Raw genomic sequence first — 22,799 nt, forward strand, 5'->3', positions numbered from 1 at the left:
GAGACAATTTAGCACAGCCAATCCACCCTAACCTGTACATCCCTGGGCACTATATGACAAGTTAGCATGGCCAATCCACCCTAACCTGCACATCCCTGAACACTATGGGACAATTTAGCATGGCCAACCCACCCTAACCTTCACATCCCTGGGGCACTATGGGACAATTTATCTTGGCCAATCCACCCTGACCTGCACATCCCAGAGCACTATGAAAATTTAGCATGACCAATTCACCCTAACCTGCACATCCCTGGGCACTATGGGACAATTTAGCACGGCCAATCCACCCTAATATGCACATCCCTGGGCACTATGGGACAATTTAGCATGGCCAATCCACCTTAACTTGCGCATCCCTGGGCACTATGGGACAATTTAGCATGGCCAATCCACCCTAACCTTCACATCCCTGGGGCACTATGGGACAATTTATCTTGGCCAATCCACCCTGACCTGCACATCCCAGAGCACTATGAAAATTTAGCATGACCAATTCACCCTAACTTGCACATCCCTGGGCACTATGGGACAATTTAGCACGGCCAATCCACCCTAATCTGCACATCCCTGGGCACTATGGGACAATTTAGCATGGCCAATCCACCCAAACCTGCACATCCCTGGGGCACTATGGGACAATTTAGTACGGCCAATCCATCCTAACCTGCACATCCCTGGGGCATTATGGGACAATTTAGCATGGCCAATCCACCCTAACCTGCACATCCCGGGACATTATGAGATAATTTAGCAACGCCAATCCACCCTAATATGCACTATGGGACAATTTAGCCTGGCTAATCCACCCTAACCTCACATCTTTGGACTGTGGGAGGAAACCGGAGCACCCGGAGGAAACCCACGCAACCACGGGGAGAATGTGCAAACTCCACACAGGCAGTCACCTAGTGGTTGGAATTGAACCTGTGTCCTTGACATTGTGAGGCAGCAGTGCCAACCATTGAGCCACCTTGCTGCCCTGAATGAATAGTGACTACCTTCAGGATCAGTGGGACTAGGATCAGGTGAGGAATGTGGTTGGACAGTGTGATTACATCTGCAGGAGGGAGGATCCTGTACCCAAGTCCACGGTGGCATGGTGGTTAGCGCTGCTGCCTCACCGCGCCAGGGACCCAGGTTCGATTCCAGCCTCGGGTGACTGTCTGTGTGGAGTTTGCACATTCTCCCCGAGTCTGCGTGGGGTTCCTCCAGTTTCCTCCCACAATCCAAAGTGCACGGGAAATTACTCCATAGTGTGCATTCGCCATGGGGAATGCTGGGATCGGGTCAGGGTGGATGGATCGCCTTTTGGGGGTGGCGGGGGTGGTCGGTATTGACTCGATGGGCTGAATGGTCTGCTTCCACACTGCAGGGATTCCAATTTCAAAGGAGCTCACCACAAAAGCTTCAGGATTAAAGCAAATTCGGGTTCACTGCAGCATTGAAAACCCAGGGGGGCATGGCTGATCACACCCGTTCTCACACACAGGCATCTGAGAAAGAAATGATTTCAGGCAAAACACATCAGAATTATTTCATGTGAATTAGCGAATCCAGTATGAGCTTTCAGTCCCAGAAGCTCAGCTCCAGGAGAGTGGGTCATCCTGGAGCTGACTGCTCTTCTGGTGTTGCAAGCAGTTGTGGCGAAAGAAGGGAAACAGTGTGTGATTCAAACAAACTAACAGCCTCAGACATGTGAGTGGGGTTTCAGACTTAACCACACAGGAGGCTTGATGCTCTTCATCAAAACCCATTGTGTTTTGTCGGAGGTGTCATTAGGACAGGGTGTGAATGGGGATCCTGGACAGCTGGATAGAAACATCTGTTGGCTTACCCAACGCAAGGAGTATGCCACTCCAGGAGATGGTGAAGCAGTCCCTTTTATCTTGGAACTTTCCGGAAGCAGTCGGTTGGCAGCTAGTTTGAAACTCCACAAGAGTCCGATCGGAAAGGCGAGAGTTTAAACAAGATAGCACAACTTGAAAAGCAATTTAAGAGCTCTCTGCTCTGGGCATAACAAAAAGAATGAAAAGAAATGTGCTATTTATACAATGTTCTCGACTGAATAGCTTCCTCCCACATGTGGCGCAGAGGAGCTGACTGGAAATATTTTTGCCTGCATCCTTTCAGAACCTCTCTGTTTGTCCTGAGGAAGAGTCTGTGATTATGTCATCCTTTGTGAACAGTATGACGTCGCTGAATATCAAACAAGGTAAGCTTTCAAAGTTGGGGACAAAGCAGACAGCTCTGTCTTCACTTGGCTGGTATCCAGGGCACGGGTGGGGAGGGAACGCGATTGCCTTCTGAGGAAACGTCGGACCTGTGCCCAGAGATGTTTGGGAGAATGAGAGGTGATCTGATTGAAACGTAGAAGATGCTGAGGGGACGTGGCAGGGTCGATGCTGAGAGGAGGTCTCCCCATGTGGGAGAGAGTAGAACGCAGAAGAAGGGGGTGTTCGAAAATAAGGATCTGCCCTTTCAGACCAAGATGAAGAGAACTTTCTCCTCAGATCTTTGTAATTCTGTCACCCTCTCCCCCCACCCCCCCCGCACCAAGAGAGGCGTGGTCATTGACTGATTTATCTTCTTCATTCACGGGATGTGACCATGACTGTTTGGACCAGTGTCTAACCCCTCCATGGGGCATGACTGATTCATCTCCTCATGGAGCTCATTGAGTATGTGTTCCCGTGGTAACAGGCAATGATCTGTCCATCTGGAACTCATCACCTGAGCCCTTTCTAAATCAGACCCACTGGGAGAACAGGGGATCCATCAATGCCCTTAGGCAGGGCTGGGCATCATGTGGCAGGGGGGAGATGGGGAGGTGGGACGGAACAATACTTTATTCCTCCCTCCAACCCCACTTTGATTCAGCCCCTCTCTCCCTCCTTCCCCCTCATCTTTGACAGCTTGTATTGTTCATAATATCTAATTGGCCACATGGGTGATTCACTGGATAATAGTTAAGAACCAATAAAAAAGGTCAGAGGGATTTGGTGGTGGGAAAGTTGTGTGTAACAGCAACTCTGGATATGAGATTAAAACAACAGTAAACCCAGGGATGTCTGTCTTGGGCTGGAACGAGCCATGAGCAGTATTTTGGTGTTCAACAATAAATCATATCCCTTTCCAGTCAGGCTTCCTGAGTTATTACTGCCAACATTATTGCCCATTGCTTTGGAGTCCCGTGTCGGCCCAGACCAAGCAAGGACAGCAGATTTCCTTCCCGGATGGGTTTCTCTGGCATAGTCAATGTTAGGCTACCTTTTCATTGAATTCAAATGTCACGGTGGGATTCCAAACATTGTCCCTAGGACATGAGTGAAGCAGCTCTGGATTACCAGTCCAGTGGGACTACCACCTCCCTATCACCTCCTGGAGCAAACGGTAATAGACACTTGATTCACAAGGAAAGTCAAGGGGGTTCTGGGAATGGCAGGAGTGAAGAGCGCCAAGAAATCAGCCATGAGCTTACTGGAGGCTGGAGCAGGCTGGAGGGGCCGAATGGCCTGCTTCTCATTCGGATTGGCATTTTGGATCCTCTCAGGGGGTTTCTTTTCAAAAACGGTTGCGGGGTGGGGGTGTTGCTTTGTGCTCCAATCCTGCTCCTGGGTCATAGAACATAGAACATAGAAAAATACAGCGCAGTACAGGCCCTTCAGCCCTCTATGTTGTGCCAACCCAAGCCCACCTAACCTACACTAGCCCACTATCCTCCATATGCCTATCCAATGCCCGTTTAAATGCCCATAAAAAGGGAGAGTCCACCACTGTTACTGGTAGGGCATTCCATGAACTCACAACCCGCTGAGTAAAGAATCTACCCCTAACATCTGTCCTATACCTACCACCCCTTAATTTAAAGCTATGCCCCCTCGTAATAGCTGACTCCATACGTGGAAAAAGGTTCTCAGTGTCAACCCTATCTAAACCCCTAATCATCTTGTACACCTCTATCAAATCTCCCCAAACCTTCTTTTCTCCAATGAGAACAGGCCCAAGTGCCTCAGCCTTTCCTCATACGATCGTCCAACCATGCCAGGCAACATCCTGGTAAACCTCCTCTGCACCCGTTCCAGTGCCTCCACATCCTTCCTATAGTATGGCGACCAAAATATCTAGATTAGAGTAGACTTACAGTGTGGAAACAGGCCCTTCGGCCCAACAAGTCCACACCGACCCGCCAAAGTGCAACCCACCCATACCCCTACATTTACCGGCAATTTAGCATGGCCAATTCACTTAACCTGCACATCTTTGGACTGTGGGAGGAAACCGGAGCACCTGGAGGAAACCCACGCAGACACGGGGAGAATGTGCAAACTCCACACAGTCAGTCGCCTGAGTCAGGAATTGAACCCGGGTCTCTGGCGCTGTGAGGCAGCCGTGCTAACCACTGTGCCACCGTGCCACCCACCAACTGCACACAATACTCCAGATGTGGTCAGACAGAATCATTGAATGGATCCAGAACAGGAGCAGGCGAAGACTCACACTCGTCCATTTTTTGGACCCCACTGTGACAGGGGTTGGAACAGCTGAGGCCGATGGAGCTCGCGTCTCACAGTCGGACAGTGGAAGAAACTCCAAATGGCCGACTGGCACGCACACAGGTGATGGGCCAAATGGCCTCGTTCAGCGCGGCAGGTTTATTTGATTCCAACATTAACCTAACCCTTCAGCTGTTGCAGTTTTATGTTCTCTTCATGACCAGGGTCAGGGGGGAGGGGAGTTGAGGGGGAGAAACTTGAAGCTGGACAAGAGGCGTTGTTGCTCTAACAAAGATTCACTTTCTTTGTCCCTGTTTAATGATTTGCAGTTGAAAATGGAGAGGAATTTAATTTCAAAGGATTCCGACTGGATTGGTTTCGGCTCCAGGTAAGGATCTGACAGGAATAGCCCTCCGATGGTATGACAGAGGGCACAGCGGGCACATTGCTCAGGGGCAATAATAGGGGTAGAATGGTTTACAAAGTGATGTGCTTGGTGACAGTATCAGGAGAGGGTTGTTGACTGAAGGGTGCAGTTGTGTTGAGGTAGTGGCTGTTCCAGGAGTTGAAGAGCCTCCTGAGAAAGAACACAGCCTATTTCCTTCACAATCACACGATGGAGCAAACTCATGGCAGGCTGTCTGAAATATAACCACTGTTGTCTAGTACTAAACAGAGCAGGCAAATAGCACACAGCTTGTGCCGAAAGCCAGGAACTTCGCCACAGCCAGAAAACTGGGTTGACACATGTTCACTCGGGTCAATGTCAGTCCAGTACACAGGGGGACAGTGCGGCACTCCCTCAGCACTGACCCTCCGACAGTGTGGCACTCCCTCAGCACTGACCCTCCGACAGTGTGGCACTCCCTCAGTACTGACCCTCCGACAGTGCGGCACTCCCTCAGCACTGACCCTCCGACAGTGCGGCACTCCCTCAGCACTGACCCTCCGACAGTGCCCACCCCTCAACACTGACCCTCCGACAGTGCGGCACTCCCTCAGCACTGACCCTCCGACAGTGTGGCACTCCCTCAGCACTGACCCTCTGACAGTGCGGCACTCCCTCAGCACTGACCCTCCGACAGTGCCCACCCCTCAACACTGACCCTCCGACAGTGCGGCACTCCCTCAGCACTGACCCTCCGACAGTGCAGCACTCCCTCAGCACTGATCCTCCGACAGTGCAGCACTCCCTCAGCACTGACCCTCCGACAGTGCATCACTCCCTCAGCACTGACCCTCCGACAGTGAAGCACCCCCTCAGTACTGACCCTCCGACAGTGCGGCATTCCCTCAGCACTGACCCTCCGACAGTGAAGCACCCCCTCAGCACTGACCCTCCGACAGTGTGGCACTCTCTCAGCACTGACCCTCCGACAGTGCGGCACTCCCTCAGCACTGACCCTCCGACAGTGTGGCACTCTCTCAGCACTGACCCTCCGACAGTGCCCACACCCTCAGCACTGACCCTCCGACAGTGCCCACGCCCTCAGTACTGACCCTCCGACAGAGCGACACTCCCTCAATACTGACCCTACAACAGTGCAGCACTCCCTCAGTACTGACCCTCCGACAGTGCGGCACTCCCTCAGCACTGACCCTCCAACAGTGAAGCACCCCCTCAGTACTGACCCTCCGAGAGTGCGGCACTCCCTCAGCACTGACCCTCCGACAGTGCGGCACTCCCTCAGTACTGACCCTCCAACAGTGAAGCACCCCCTCAGCACTGTCCCTCCGACAGTGCAGCACTCCCTCAGTACTGACCCTACGACAGTGCAGCACTCCCTCAGCACTGACCCTCCGACAGTGCCCACTCCCTCAGTACTGACCCTCCGACAGTGCGGCACTCCCTCAGTACTGACCCTCCGACAGTGCGGCACTCCCTCAGCACTGACCCTCCGACAGTGCAGCATTCCTTCAGCACTGATCCTCCGACAGTGCGGCACTCCCTCAGCACTGACCCTCCGACAGGGGAGTACTCCCTCAGCACTGACCCTCCGACAGTGCCCACTCCCTCAGTACTGACCCTCCGACAGTGCGGCACTCCCTCAGCACTGACCCTCCGACAGTGCAGCACTCCCACAGCACTGACCCTCTGACAGTGCGGCACTCCCTCAGCACTGACCCTCCGACAGTGCGGCACTCCCTTAACACTGACCCTCTGCCAGCGCGGCACTCCCTCAGCACTGATCCTCCAACAGTGCGGCACTCCCTCAGTACTGACCCTCCGACAGTGCGGCATTCCCTCAGCACTGACCCTCCGACAGTGTGACACTCCCTCAGCACTGACCCTACGACAGTGCGGCACTCCCTCAGCACTGACCCTCCGACAGGGGAGCACTCCCTCAGCACTGACCCTCCGACAGTGCCCACTCCCTCAGCACTGACCCTCCGACAGTGCGGCATTCCCTCAGCACTGACCCTCCGACAGTGTGACACTCCCTAAGCACTGACCCTTCGACAGTGCGGCACTCCCTCAGCACTGACCCTCCGACAGGGGAGCACTCCCTCAGCACTGACCCTCCGACAGTGCGGCACTCCCTCAGCACTGACCCTCCGACAGTGCAGCATTCCTTCAGCACTGATCCTCCGACAGTGCGGCACTCCCTCAGCACTGACCCTCCGACAGGGGAGCACTCCCTCAGCACTGACCCTCCGACAGTGCGGCACTCCCTCAGCACTGACCCTCTGACAGTGCGGCACTCCATCAGCACTGATCCTCCGACAGTGCGGCACTCCCTCAGCACTGACCCTCTCACAGGGGAGCACTCCCTCAGCACTGACCCTCTCACAGGGGAGCACTCCCTCAGCACTGACCCTCCGACAGTGCCCACTCCCTCAGTACTGACCCTCCGACAGTGCGACACTCCCTCAGTACTGACCCTCCGACAGTGCGGCGCTCCCTTAGCACTGACCCTCTGCCAGCGCTGCACTCCCTCAGCACTGATCCTCCAACAGTGCGGCACTCCCTCAGTACTGACCCTCCGACAGTGCGGCATTCCCTCAGCACTGACCGTCCGACAGTGTGACACTCCCTCAGCACTGACCCTACGACAGTGAAGCACCCCCTCAGTACTGACCCTCCAACAGTGCGGCATTCCCTCAGCACTGTCCCTCCGACAGTGCAGCACTCCCTCAGTACTGACCCTCCGACAGTGCGACACTCCCTCAGCACTGACCCTCCGACAGTGAAGCACCCCCTCAGCACTGTCCCTCCGACAGTGCAGCACTCCCTCAGTACTGACCCTACGACAGTGCAGCACTCCCTCAGCACTGACCCTCCGACAGTGCCCACTCCCTCAGTACTGACCCTCCGACAGTGCGGCACTCCCTCAGCACTGACCCTCCGACAGTGCGGCACTCCCTCAGCACTGACCCTCCGACAGGGGAGCACTCCCTCAGCACTGACCCTCCTACAGTGCCCACTCCCTCAGTACTGACCCTCCGACAGTGCGGCACTCCCTCAGCACTGACCCTCCAACAGTGCAGCACTCCCTCAGCACTGACCCTCCGACAGTGCGGCACTCCCTCAGCACTGACCCTCTCACAGGGGAGCACTCCCTCAGCACTGACCCTCCGACAGTGCCCACTCCCTCAGTACTGACCCTCCGATAGTGCGACACTCCCTCAGTACTGACCCTCCGACAGTGCGGCACTCCCTTAACACTGACCCTCTGCCAGCGCGGCACTCCCTCAGCACTGATCCTCCAACAGTGCGGCACTCCCTCAGTACTGACCCTCCGACAGTGCGGCATTCCCTCAGCACTGACCCTCCGACAGTGTGACACTCCCTCAGCACTGACCCTACGACAGTGCGGCACTCCCTCAGCACTGACCCTCCGACAGGGGAGCACTCCCTCAGCACTGACCCTCCGACAGTGCGGCACTCCCTCAGCACTGACCCTCCGACAGTGCAGCATTCCTTCAGCACTGATCCTCCGACAGTGCGGCACTCCCTCAGCACTGACCCTCCGACAGGGGAGCACTCCCTCAGCACTGACCCTCCGACAGGGGAGCACTCCCTCAGCACTGACCCTCTGACAGTGCGGCACTCCCTCAGCACTGATCCTCCGACAGTGCGGCACTCCCTCAGCACTGACCCTCTCACAGGGGAGCACTCCCTCAGCACTGACCCTCCGACAGTGCCCACTCCCTCAGTACTGACCCTCCGACAGTGCGACACTCCCTCAGTACTGACCCTCTGACAGTGCGGCGCTCCCTTAGCACTGACCCTCTGCCAGCGCTGCACTCCCTCAGCACTGATCCTCCAACAGTGCGGCACTCCCTCAGTACTGACCCTCCGACAGTGCGGCATTCCCTCAGCACTGACCGTCCGACAGTGTGACACTCCCTCAGCACTGACCCTACGACAGTGAAGCACCCCCTCAGTACTGACCCTCCAACAGTGCGGCATTCCCTCAGCACTGTCCCTCCGACAGTGCAGCACTCCCTCAGTACTGACCCTCCGACAGTGCGACACTCCCTCAGCACTGACCCTCTGACAGTGCGGCACTCCCTCAGCACTGACCCTCTGACAGTGCAGCACTCCCTCAGCACTGACCCTCCGACAGCGCGGCACTCCTTCAGCACTGACCCTCCGACAGTGCAGCACTCCCTCAGCACTGACCCTCTCACAGGGGAGCACTCCCTCAGCACTGACCCTCCGACAGTGCCCACTCCCTCAGTACTGACCCTCCGACAGTGCGACACTCCCTCAGTACTGACCCTCCGACAGTGCGGCGCTCCCTTAGCACTGACCCTCTGCCAGCGCTGCACTCCCTCAGCACTGATCCTCCAACAGTGCGGCACTCCCTCAGTACTGACCCTCCGACAGTGCGGCATTCCCTCAGCACTGACCGTCCGACAGTGTGACACTCCCTCAGCACTGACCCTACGACAGTGCGGCACCCCCTCAGTACTGACCCTCCAACAGTGCGACACTCCCTCAGTACTGACCCTCCGACAGTGCGGCGCTCCCTTAGCACTGACCCTCTGACAGTGCGGCACTCGCTCAGCACAGACTCTCTGACAGTGCGGCACTCCCTCAGCACTGACCCTCCGACAGTGCGGCACTCCCTCAGCACTGACCCTCTGACAGTGCGGCACTCCCTCAGCACTGACCCTCTGACAGTGCAGCACTCCCTCAGCACTGACCCTCCGACAGCGCGGCACTCCCTCAGCACTGACCCTCCGACAGTGCAGCACTCCCTCAGCACTGACCCTCTGACAGCGTGGCACTCCCTCAGTACTGACCCACCGACAGTGCGGCACTCTCTCAGCACTGACCCTCCAACAGTGCCCACTCCCTCAGTACTGACCCTCCGACAGTGCAGCACTCCCTCAGTACTGACCCTCCGACAGTGCGACACTCCCTCAGCACTGACCCTCCGACAGTGAAGCACCCCCTCAGCACTGTCCCTCCGACAGTGCAGCACTCCCTCAGTACTGACCCTACGACAGTGCAGCACTCCCTCAGCACTGACCCTCCGACAGTGCCCTCTCCCTCAGTTGTGACCCTCCGACAGTGCGGCACTCCCTCAGTACTGACCCTCCGACAGTGCGGCACTCCCTCAGCACTGACCCTCCGACAGTGCAGCATTCCTTCAGCACTGATCCTCCGACAGTGCGGCACTCCCTCAGCACTGACCCTCCGACAGGGGAGCACTCCCTCAGCACTGACCCTCCGACAGTGCCCACTCCCTCAGTACTGACCCTCCGACAGTGCGGCACTCCCTCAGCACTGACCCTCCGACAGTGCAGCACTCCCACAGCACTGACCCTCCGACAGTGCGGCACTCCCTCAGCACTGACCCTCCGACAGTGCGGCACTCCCTCAGCACTGACCCTCTCACAGGGGAGCACTCCCTCAGCACTGACCCTTCGACAGTGCCCACTCCCTCAGTACTGACCCTCCGATAGTGCGACACTCCCTCAGTACTGACCCTCCGACAGTGCGGCACTCCCTTAACACTGACCCTCTGCCAGCGCGGCACTCCCTCAGCACTGATCCTCCAACAGTGCGGCACTCCCTCAGTACTGACCCTCCGACAGTGCGGCATTCCCTCAGCACTGACCCTCCGACAGTGTGACACTCCCTCAGCACTGACCCTACGACAGTGCGGCACTCCCTCAGCACTGACCCTCCGACAGGGGAGCACTCCCTCAGCACTGACCCTCCGACAGTGCGGCACTCCCTCAGCACTGACCCTCCGACAGTGCAGCATTCCTTCAGCACTGATCCTCCGACAGTGCGGCACTCCCTCAGCACTGACATTCCGACAGGGGAGCACTCCCTCAGCACTGACCCTCCGACAGTGCGGCACTCCCTCAGCACTGACCCTCTGACAGTGCGGCACTCCCTCAGCACTGATCCTCCGACAGTGCGGCACTCCCTCAGCACTGACCCTCTCACAGGGGAACACTCCCTCAGCACTGACCCTCCGACAGTGCCCACTCCCTCAGTACTGACCCTCCGACAGTGCGACACTCCCTCAGTACTGACCCTCCGACAGTGCGGCGCTCCCTTAGCACTGACCCTCTGCCAGCGCTGCACTCCCTCAGCACTGATCCTCCAACAGTGCGGCACTCCCTCAGTACTGACCCTCCGACAGTGCGGCATTCCCTCAGCACTGACCGTCCGACAGTGTGACACTCCCTCAGCACTGACCCTACGACAGTGCGGCACCCCCTCAGTACTGACCCTCCAACAGTGCGACACTCCCTCAGTACTGACCCTCCGACAGTGCGGCGCTCCCTTAGCACTGACCCTCTGACAGTGCGGCACTCGCTCAGCACTGACTCTCTGACAGCGCGGCACTCCTTCAGCACTGACCCTCCGACAGTGCAGCACTCCCTCAGCACTGACCCTCTCACAGGGGAGCACTCCCTCAGCACTGACCCTCCGACAGTGCCCACTCCCTCAGTACTGACCCTCCGACAGTGCGACACTCCCTCAGTACTGACCCTCCGACAGTGCGGCGCTCCCTTAGCACTGACCCTCTGCCAGCGCTGCACTCCCTCAGCACTGATCCTCCAACAGTGCGGCACTCCCTCAGTACTGACCCTCCGACAGTGCGGCATTCCCTCAGCACTGACCGTCCGACAGTGTGACACTCCCTCAGCACTGACCCTACGACAGTGCGGCACTCCCTCAGTACTGACCCTCCAACAGTGCGACACTCCCTCAGTACTGACCCTCCGACAGTGCGGCGCTCCCTTAGCACTGACCCTCTGACAGTGCGGCACTCGCTCAGCACTGACTCTCTGACAGTGCGGCACTCCCTCAGCACTGACCCTCCGACAGTGCGGCACTCCCTCAGCACTGACCCTCTGACAGTGCGGCACTCCCTCAGCACTGACCCTCTGACAGTGCAGCACTCCCTCAGCACTGACCCTCCGACAGCGCGGCACTCCCTCAGCACTGACCCTCCGACAGTGCAGCACTCCCTCAGCACTGACCCTCTCACAGGGGAGCACTCCCTCAGCACTGGCCCTCCAACAGTGTGGCACTCCCTCAGTACTGACCCTCTGACAGTGCGGCACTCGCTCAGCACTGACTCTCTGACAGTGCGGCACTCCCTCAGCACTGACCCTCCGACAGTGCGGCACTCCCTCAGCACTGACCCTCTGACAGCGTGGCACTCCCTCAGTACTGACCCACCGACAGTGCGGCACTCTCTCAGCACTGACCCTCCAACAGTGCCCACTCCCTCAGTACTGACCCTCCGACAGTGCAGCACTCCCTCAGCACTGACCCTCTCACAGGGGAGCACTCCCTCAGCACTGACCCTCCAACAGTGTGGCACTCCCTCAGTACTGACCCTCTGACAGTGCGGCACTCCCTCAGCACTGACCCTCCGACAGTGCGGCACTCCCTCAGCACTGACCCTCTGACAGCGTGGCACTCCCTCAGTACTGACCCACCGACAGTGCGGCACTCCCTCAGCACTGACCTTCCAACAGTGCCCACTCCCTCAGTACTGACCCTCCGACAGTGCGGCACCCCCTCAGTACTGACCCTCCGACAGTGCAGCCCTCCCTCAGCACTGACCCTCCGACAGTGCGGCACTCCCTCAGCACTGACCCTCCGACAGTGCAGCCCTCCCTCAGCACTGACCCTCCGACAGTGCGGCACTCCCTCAGCACTGACCCTCCGACAGTGCGGCACTCCCTCAGCACTGACCCTCCGACAGTGCGGCACTCCCTCAGCACTGACCCTCCGACAGTGCGGCACTCCCTCAGCACTGACCCTCCGACAGTGCGGCACTCCCTCAGCACTGACCCTCCGACAGTGCGGCACTCCCTCAGCACTGACCCTCTGACAGCGTGGCACTCCCTCAGCACTGACCCTCCGACAGTGCGGCACTCCCTCAGCACTGACCCTCCGACAGTGCGGCACTCCCTCAGCACTGACCCTCCGACAGTGCGGCACTCCCTCAGTACTATCCTGAAAAGTTACCCGTGATTTTCCTGTATTCAGGTCTGAGAGCATATTTTGCCACTGAGAGCGATGAGCTGTCTGATCTGCAATATTGGTGTGGAGCAGGTTGGACTTGATCCTCGGCCCCCTAGCTCTGAGTTAGGGACACTAGCGTTGTGCCACACATTCGGGGTGTGATGTGAGTGATGGCAGTGAGCAGAGCAGACATGTTGATGGCAGGGTGAAGGAGCAATGAAGTGCCATGGGCTGTGATGGAGTGTGGTGATGTGTTCACAAAAGGGGATGTCCGGGGATCTGATCCAGCGACAGAACGCGATCGGGTCGGATTGGATTGTGGGCTGGCGGGGTTTGCCAACTTGCCATCGTGGCGTCCTTCCTCAGCGTGAGTGAGTGAGTGAGTTCCGCCATTTTCCCACTGTATTCCAGGCCTATACCAGCGTTGCCAAAACTCCATTGATCCTTCGTGAAAACTTGAAACTCGCTTCCCTGATGAACACCATCGTCTTCCACACGGAGCTGCTGGACAATTTGCCCGTTCTGTTGGAGGAGACAGCTGACCTCACCCTCTTCTGGTTGGTACATGATGACGACACCCAGACCCTGCTTTCTGGTAATCCAGCACCCAAGCCCAAAGCCCCTGAGTAGTGTTACCAAGTGACAGAGGCCCCTCTCTCCTCCTCAGGTTGACCTGTGACTGCCAGGCCAACATCCCAATCCAGAGCGGGAGGATGTCCTGCGATCCCTCCAGGGCGATTCCACCTGGTCACGTTCCCTCAGGATCTTATACGGTTCAACTCAGTCACCTCAGAGTCTACTAAACTCCAGAGGATATAGGCCTACCCTGTCCAGTCTTTCCTCATGAGGCAATCCACTCATTCCAGGGATTAGCCTGGGAAACCTTCTCTGAACTGCTTCCAATGCGGTAACGTCCTCCTGTTAGCACAGTGATCATGACCACCCAATTTATTTCAGATGTGGTTGCACTAGAATCCTGTATTACAGGAGCATGGCCTTCCTACTTTTGTGTTTAACTCCCCTCACTTCTCCCCAGTTGACAGCAACTACATTCCTGACATACGCTGGTCCATCAGACCATCAGACATGGGAGCAGAATTAGGCCATTCGGCCCATCGGGTCAGCTCTGCCATGTGATCATGGCTGACATGTTTCTCAGCCTCATTCCCCTGCCTTCATCCCTGTAACCCTTGACCCCATTACTAATCAAGAACCGATCTGTCTCGGTCCTAACCACACTCAGTGACCCGGCCTCCACAGCTCTCTGCAGCAATGGGTCCCACAGATTCCCCACCCTCTGGCTGATGAACTTCCTCCCTATCTCCGTACTAAAGGGTCGTCCCTTCACTCTGAGGCTGTGGCCTTGGGTCCCAGTCTCTCCTCCGAGTGGAAACATCTTCTCCATGTTCACTCTGTCCAGGCCTCTCAGTAATCTGTAATCACATTCCCCTCATCATTCCAAACTCCATCGAGTACAGACCCAGATTCCTCAACCCCTCCTCATATGACAAGCCCCTCATCCCCAGGATCATTCTTATAAACCCCCTCCAAGGCCAGCACATCCTTCCTGAGACACAGGGCCCCAACACTGCTCACAATATTCCAAATCATAGAATCCCGACAGTGTGGAAGTCAGCCATTTAGCCCATTGAGTCCACACCGACCCTCCGAAAATCATCCCAACCAGATCCACCCCCTATCCTATCCCTATAACCCTGGACTTCCCATTGCTAATTGATCCTAACCTGCACATCCGTAGACACTATGGGATAATTTAGCATGGCCAATCCACCCTAACCTGCACATCCCTGGGCACTATGGGACAATTTAGCATGGCCAATCCACCCTAACCTGCACATCCCTGGGCACGATGGGACAATGTAGCATGGCCAATCCAGCCTAACCTACACATCCCTGGGCACTATGGGACAATTTAGCATGACCAATCCACCCTAACCTGCACATCCCTGGGCACTATGGGACAATTTAGCATGGCCAATCCACCCTAACCTACACATCCCTGGGCACTATGGGACAATTTAGCATGACCAATCCACCCTAACCTGCACATCCCTGGGCACTATGGGATAATTTAGCATGGCCAATCCACCCTAACCTACACATCCCTGGGCACTATGGGACAATTTAGCACGGCCAATCCACCCTAACCTACACATCCCTGGGCACTATGGGACAATTTAGCACGGCCAATCCACCCTAACCTGCACATCCCTGGACACTATGAGACAATTTAGCATGGCGATTCCACCCTAACCTACACATCCCTGGGCACTATGGGACAATTTAGCACGACCAATCCACCCTAACCTGCACATCCCTGGGCACTATGGGACAATTTAGCACGACCAATCCACCCTAACCTACACATCCCTAGGCACTATGGGACAATTTAGCATTGCCAATCCACCCTAACCTGCACATCCCCGGGCACTATGGGACAATTTAGCACGGCCAATCCACCCTAACCTGCACATCCCTGGGCACTATGGGACAATTTAGCACGGCCGTTCCACCCTAACCTGCACATCCCTGGGCACTATGGGACAATTTAGCACGGCCAATCCACCCTACCCTGCACATCCCTGGACACTATGAGACAATTTAGCATGGCCAATCCACCCTAACCTGCACATCGCTGGGCACTATGGACAATTTAGCATGGCGATTCCACCCTAACCTGCACATCCCTGGGCACTATGGGACAATTTAGCATGGCCAATCCACCCTAACCTGCACATCCCTGGACACTATGGGGCAATTTAGCATGGCCAATCCACCCTAACCTGCACATCCCTGGACACTATGGGATAATTTGTCATGGCCAATCCACCCTAAACTGCACATCCCTGGACACTATGGGATAATTTATCATGGCCAATCCACCCTAACCTGCACATCGCTGGGCACTATGGGACAATTTAGCATGGCGATTCCACCCTAACCTGCACATCCCTGGGCACTATGGGACAATTTAGCATGGCCAATCCACCCTAACCTGCACATCCCTGGACACTATGGGGCAATTTAGCATGGCCAATCCACCCTAACCTGCACATCCCTGGACACTATGGGATAATTTATCATGGCCAATCCACCCTAACCTGCACATCGCTGGGCACTATGGGACAATTTAGCATGGCCAATCCACCCTAACCTACACATCCCTAGGCACTACGGGACAATTTAGCATTGCCAATCCACCCTAACCTGCACATCCCCGGGCACTATGGGACAATTTAGCATGACCAATCCACCCTAACCTGCACATCCCTGGGCACTATGGGACAATTTAGCACGGCCAATCCACCCTAACCTGCACATCCCTGGGCACTATGGGACAATTTAGCATGGCGATTCCACCCTAACCTGCACATCCCTGGGCACTATGGGACAGTTTAGCATGGCCAATCCACCCTAACCTGCACATCCCTGGACACTATGGGGCAATTTAGCATGGCCAATCCACCCTAACCTGCACATCCCTGGGCACTATGGGATAATTTATCATGGCCAATCCACCCTAACCTGCACATCGCTGGGCACTATGGGACAATTTAGCATGGCGATTCCACCCTAACCTGCACATCCCTGGACACTATGGGGCAATTTAGCATGGCCAATCCACCCTAACCTGCACATCCCTGGACACTATGGGATAATTTATCATGGCCAATCCACCCTAACCTGCACATCCCTGGACACTATGGGATAATTTATCATGGCCAATCCACCCTAACCTGCACATCGCTGGGCACTATGGGACAATTTAGCATGGCCAATCCACCCTAACCTACACATCCCTAGGCACTACGGGACAATTTAGCATTGCCAATCCACCCTAACCTGCACATCCCCGGGCACTATGGGACAATTTAGCATGTCCAATCCACCCTAACCTGCACATCCCTGGGCACTATGGGACAATTTAGCACGGCCAATCCACCCTAACCTGCACATCCCTGGGCACTATGGGATAATTTAGCATGGCCAATCCACCCTAACCTGCACATCCCTGGACACTATGGGATAATTTAGCATGGCCAATCCACCCTAACCTGCACATCCCTGGGCACTATGGGACAATTTAGCATGGCCAATCCACCCTAACCTGCACATCCCTGGGCACGATGGGACAATTTAGCATGGCCAATCAACCCTAACCTACACATCCCTGGGCACTATGGGACAATTTAGCATGACCAATCCACCCTAATCTGCACATCCCTGGGCACTATGGGACAATTTAGCATGGCCAATCCACCCTAACCTGCACATCCCTGGGCACTATGGGACAATTTAGCATGACCAATCCCCCCTAACCTACACATCCCTGGGCACTATGGGACAATTTAGCACGGCCAATCCACCCAAACCTGCACATCCCTGGGCACTATGGGACAATTTAGCATGGCCAATCCACCCTAACCTACACATCCCTGGGCACTATGGGACAATTTAGCACGGTCAATCTGCCCAAACCTGCACATCCCTGGGCACTATGGGACAATTTAGCACGGCCAATCCACCCTAACCTACACATCCCTGGCACTATGGGACAATTTAGCACGACTAATCCACCCTAACCTGCACATCCCTAGGCACTATGGGACAATTTAGCACGACCAATCCACCCTAACCTGCACATCCCTGGGCACTATGGGACAATTTAGCACGGCCAATCCACCCTAACCTACACATCCCTGGGCACTATGGGACAATTTAGCACGACCAATCCACCCTAACCTGCACATCCCTGGGCACTATGGGATAATTTAGCATGGCCAATCCACCCTAACCTGCACATCCCTGGGCACTATGGGACAATTTAGCATGGCCAATCCACCCTAACCTACACATCCCTGGGCACTATGGGACAATTTAGCATGGCCATTCCACCCTAACCTGTACATCCCTGGGCACTATGGGACAATTTAGCATGGCCAATCCACCCTAACCTGCACATCCCTGGGCACTATGGGACAATTTAGCATGGCCAATCCACCCTAACCTGTACATCCCTGGACACTATGGGACAATTTAGCATGGCCAATCCACCCTAACCTGCACATCCCTGGGCACTATGGGACAATTTAGCATGGCCAATCAACCCTAACCTGTAAATCCCTGGGCACTATGGGACAATTTAGCATGGCCAATCCACCCTAACCTGCACATCCCCGGGCACTATGGGACAATTTAGCACGGTCAATCTGCCCTAACCTGCACATCCCTGAGCACTATGGGACAATTTAGCATGGCGATTCCACCCTAACCTGCACATCCCTGGGCACTATGGGACAATTTAGCACGGCCAATCCACACTAACCTGCACATCCCTGGACACTATGGGGCAATTTAGCATGGCCAATCCACCCTAACCTGCACATCCCTGGACACTATGGGATAATTTATCATGGCCAATCCACCCTAACCTGCACATCGCTGGGCACTATGGGACAATTTAGCATGGCGATTCCACACTAACCTGCACATCCCTGGGCACTATGGGACAATTTAGCATGGCCAATCCACCCTAAGCTGCACATCCCTGGACACTATGGGGCAATTTAGCATGGCCAATCCACCCTAACCTGCACATCGCTGGGCACTATGGGACAATTTAGCATGGCGATTCCACCCTAACCTGCACATCCCTGGGCACTATGGGACAATTTAGCATGGCCAATCCACCCTAACCTGCACATCCCTGGACACTATGGTGCATTTTAGCATGGCCAATCCACCCTAACCTGCACATCCCTGGACACTATGGGATAATTTATCATGGCCAATCCACCCTAACCTGCACATCGCTGGGCACTATTTGACAATTTAGCATGGCCAATCCACCCTAACCTACACATCCCTAGGCACTACGGGACAATTTAGCATTGCCAATCCACCCTAACCTGCACATCCCCGGGAACTATGGGACAATTTAGCATGACCAATCCACCCTAACCTGCACATCCCTGGGCACTATGGGACAATTTAGCACGGCCAATCCACCCTAACCTGCACATCCCTGGGCACTATGGGACAATTTAGCATGGCCAATCCACCCTAACCTGCACATCCCTGGACACTATGGGATAATTTAGCATGGCCAATCCACCCTAACCTGCACATCCCTGGACACTATGGGATAATTTAGCATGGCCAATCCACCCTAACCTGCACATCCCTGGGCACTATGGGACAATTTAGCATGGCCAATCCACCTAACCTGCACATCCCTGGGCACTATGGGACAATTTAGCACGGCCAATCCACCCTAACCTACACATCCCTGGGCACTATGGGACAATTTAGCATGACCAATCCACCCTAACCTGCACATCCCTGGGCACTATGGGACAATTTAGCATGGCCAATCTACCCTAACCTACACATCCCTGGGCACTATGGGACAATTTAGCACGGCCAATCCACCCTAACCTACACATCCCTGGGCACTATGGGACAATTTAGCACGACCAATCCACCCTAACCTGCACATCCCTGGGCACTATGGGACAATTTAGCATGGCCAATCCACCCTAACCTGCACATCCCTGGACACTATGAGACAATTTAGCATGGCGATTCCACCCTAACCTGCACATCCCTGGGCACTATGGGACAATTTAGCATGGCCAATCCACCCTAACCTGCACATCCCTGGACACTATGGGGCAATTTAGCATGGCCAATCCACCCTAACCTGCACATCCCTGGGCACTATGGGATAATTTATCATGGCCAATCCACCCTAACCTGCACATCGCTGGGCACTATGGACAATTTAGCATGGCGATTCCACCCTAACCTGCACATCCCTGGGCACTATGGGACAATTTAGCATGGCCAATCCACCTAACCTGCACATCCCTGGGCACTATGGGACAATTTAGCACGGCCAATCCACCCTAACCTACACATCCCTGGGCACTATGGGACAATTTAGCATGACCAATCCACCCTAACCTGCACATCCCTGGGCACTATGGGACAATTTAGCATGGCCAATCTACCCTAACCTACACATCCCTGGGCACTATGGGACAATTTAGCACGGCCAATCCACCCTAACCTACACATCCCTGGGCACTATGGGACAATTTAGCACGACCAATCCACCCTAACCTGCACATCCCTGGGCACTATGGGACAATTTAGCATGGCCAATCCACCCTAACCTGCACATCCCTGGACACTATGAGACAATTTAGCATGGCGATTCCACCCTAACCTGCACATCCCTGGGCACTATGGGACAATTTAGCATGGCCAATCCACCCTAACCTGCACATCCCTGGACACTATGGGGCAATTTAGCATGGCCAATCCACCCTAACCTGCACATCCCTGGGCACTATGGGATAATTTATCATGGCCAATCCACCCTAACCTGCACATCGCTGGGCACTATGGGACAATTTAGCATGGCGATTCCACCCTAACCTGCACATCCCTGGGCACTATGGGACAATTTAGCATGGCCAATCCACCCTAACCTGCACATCCCTGGACACTATGGGGCAATTTAGCATGGCCAATCCACCCTAACCTGCACATCCCTGGACACTATGGGATAATTTATCATGGCCAATCCACCCTAACCTGCACATCCCTGGACACTATGGGATAATTTATCATGGCCAAACCACCCTAACCTGCACATCCCTGGGCACTATGGGACAATTTAGCATGGCGATTCCACCCTAACCTGCACATCCCTGGGCACTATGGGACAATTTAGCATGGCCAATCCACCCTAACCTGCACATCCCTGGACACTATGGGGCAATTTAGCATGGCCAATCCACCCTAACCTGCACATCCCTGGACACTATGGGATAATTTATCATGGCCAATCCACCCTAACCTGCACATCGCTGGGCACTATGGGACAATTTAGCATGGCCAATCCACTCTAACCTACACATCCCTAGGCACTACGGGACAATTTAGCATTGCCAATTCACCCTAACCTGCACATCCCCGGGCACTATGGGACAATTTAGCATGACCAATCCACCCTAACCTGCACATCCCTGGGCACTATGGGACAATTTAGCACGGCCAATCCACCCTAACCTGCACATCCCCGGGCACTATGGGACAATTTATCATGGCCAATCCACCCTAACCTGCACATCCCTGGACACTATGGGATAATTTAGCATTGCCAATCCACCCTAACCTGCACATCCCTGGACACTATGGGATAATTTAGCATGGCCAATCCACCCTAACCTGCACATCCCGGGCACTATGGGACAATTTAGCATGACCAATCCACCCTAACCTGCACATCCCTGGGCACTATGGGACAATTTAGCACGGCCAATCCACCCTAACCTGCACATCCCTGGGCACTATGGGACAATTTAGCATGGCGATTCCACCCTAACCTGCACATCCCTGGGCACTATGGGACAGTTTAGCATGGCCAATCCACCCTAACCTGCACATCCCTGGACACTATGGGGCAATTTAGCATGGCCAATCCACCCTAACCTGCACATCCCTGGGCACTATGGGATAATTTATCATGGCCAATCCACCCTAACCTGCACATCGCTGGGCACTATGGGACAATTTAGCATGGCGATTCCACCCTAACCTGCACATCCCTGGACACTATGGGCAATTTAGCATGGCCAATCCACCCTAACCTGCACATCCCTGGACACTATGGGATAATTTATCATGGCCAATCCACCCTAACCTGCACATCGCTGGGCACTATGGGACAATTTAGCATGGCCAATCCACCCTAACCTACACATCCCTAGGCACTACGGGACAATTTAGCATTGCCAATCCACCCTAACCTGCACATCCCCGGGCACTATGGGACAATTTAGCATGTCCAATCCACCCTAACCTGCACATCCCTGGGCACTATGGGACAATTTAGCACGGCCAATCCACCCTAACCTGCACATCCCTGGGCACTATGGGATAATTTAGCATGGCCAATCCACCCTAACCTGCACATCCCTGGACACTATGGGACAATTTAGCATGGCCAATCCACCCTAACCTGCACATCCCTGGGCACTATGGGACAATTTAGCATGGCCAATCCACCCTAACCTGCACATCCCTGGGCACGATGGGACAATTTAGCATGGCCAATCAACCCTAACCTACACATCCCTGGGCACTATGGGACAATTTAGCATGACCAATCCACCCTAATCTGCACATCCCTGGGCACTATGGGACAATTTAGCATGGCCAATCCACCCTAACCTGCACATCCCTGGGCACTATGGGACAATTTAGCATGACCAATCCCCCCTAACCTACACATCCCTGGGCACTATGGGACAATTTAGCACGGCCAATCCACCCAAACCTGCACATCCCTGGGCACTATGGGACAATTTAGCATGGCCAATCCACCCTAACCTACACATCCCTGGGCACTATGGGACAATTTAGCACGGTCAATCTGCCCAAACCTGCACATCCCTGGGCACTATGGGACAATTTAGCACGGCCAATCCACCCTAACCTACACATCCCTGGGCACTATGGGACAATTTAGCACGACTAATCCACCCTAACCTGCACATCCCTGGGCACTATGGGACAATTTAGCACGACCAATCCACCCTAACCTGCACATCCCTGGGCACTATGGGACAATTTAGCACGGCCAATCCACCCTAACCTACACATCCCTGGGCACTATGGGACAATTTAGCACGACCAATCCACCCTAACCTGCACATCCCTGGGCACTATGGGATAATTTAGCATGGCCAATCCACCCTAACCTGCACATCCCTGGGCACTATGGGACAATTTAGCATGGCCAATCCACCCTAACC

General features: G+C 55.1%; 1 protein-coding gene across 1 annotated transcript in view; it reads left to right on the forward strand.

Annotated features, from left to right (window-relative positions):
- The window catches only part of LOC132805843 (nck-associated protein 1-like), a 165,090-nt gene that overhangs the window by 78,828 nt on the left and 63,463 nt on the right, over nt 1-22,799 (forward strand). The window contains exons 14-16 of the mRNA XM_060821150.1: nt 2,134-2,215; nt 4,826-4,884; nt 13,363-13,508. Coding sequence (XP_060677133.1) covers nt 2,134-2,215; nt 4,826-4,884; nt 13,363-13,508 — 287 coding nt within the window. The remainder of the gene's footprint in view (nt 1-2,133; nt 2,216-4,825; nt 4,885-13,362; nt 13,509-22,799) is intronic.

This window comes from Hemiscyllium ocellatum, chromosome X (genome assembly GCF_020745735.1).
Source record: "Hemiscyllium ocellatum isolate sHemOce1 chromosome X, sHemOce1.pat.X.cur, whole genome shotgun sequence".
NCBI classification, from domain to species: Eukaryota; Metazoa; Chordata; class Chondrichthyes; order Orectolobiformes; family Hemiscylliidae; genus Hemiscyllium; species Hemiscyllium ocellatum.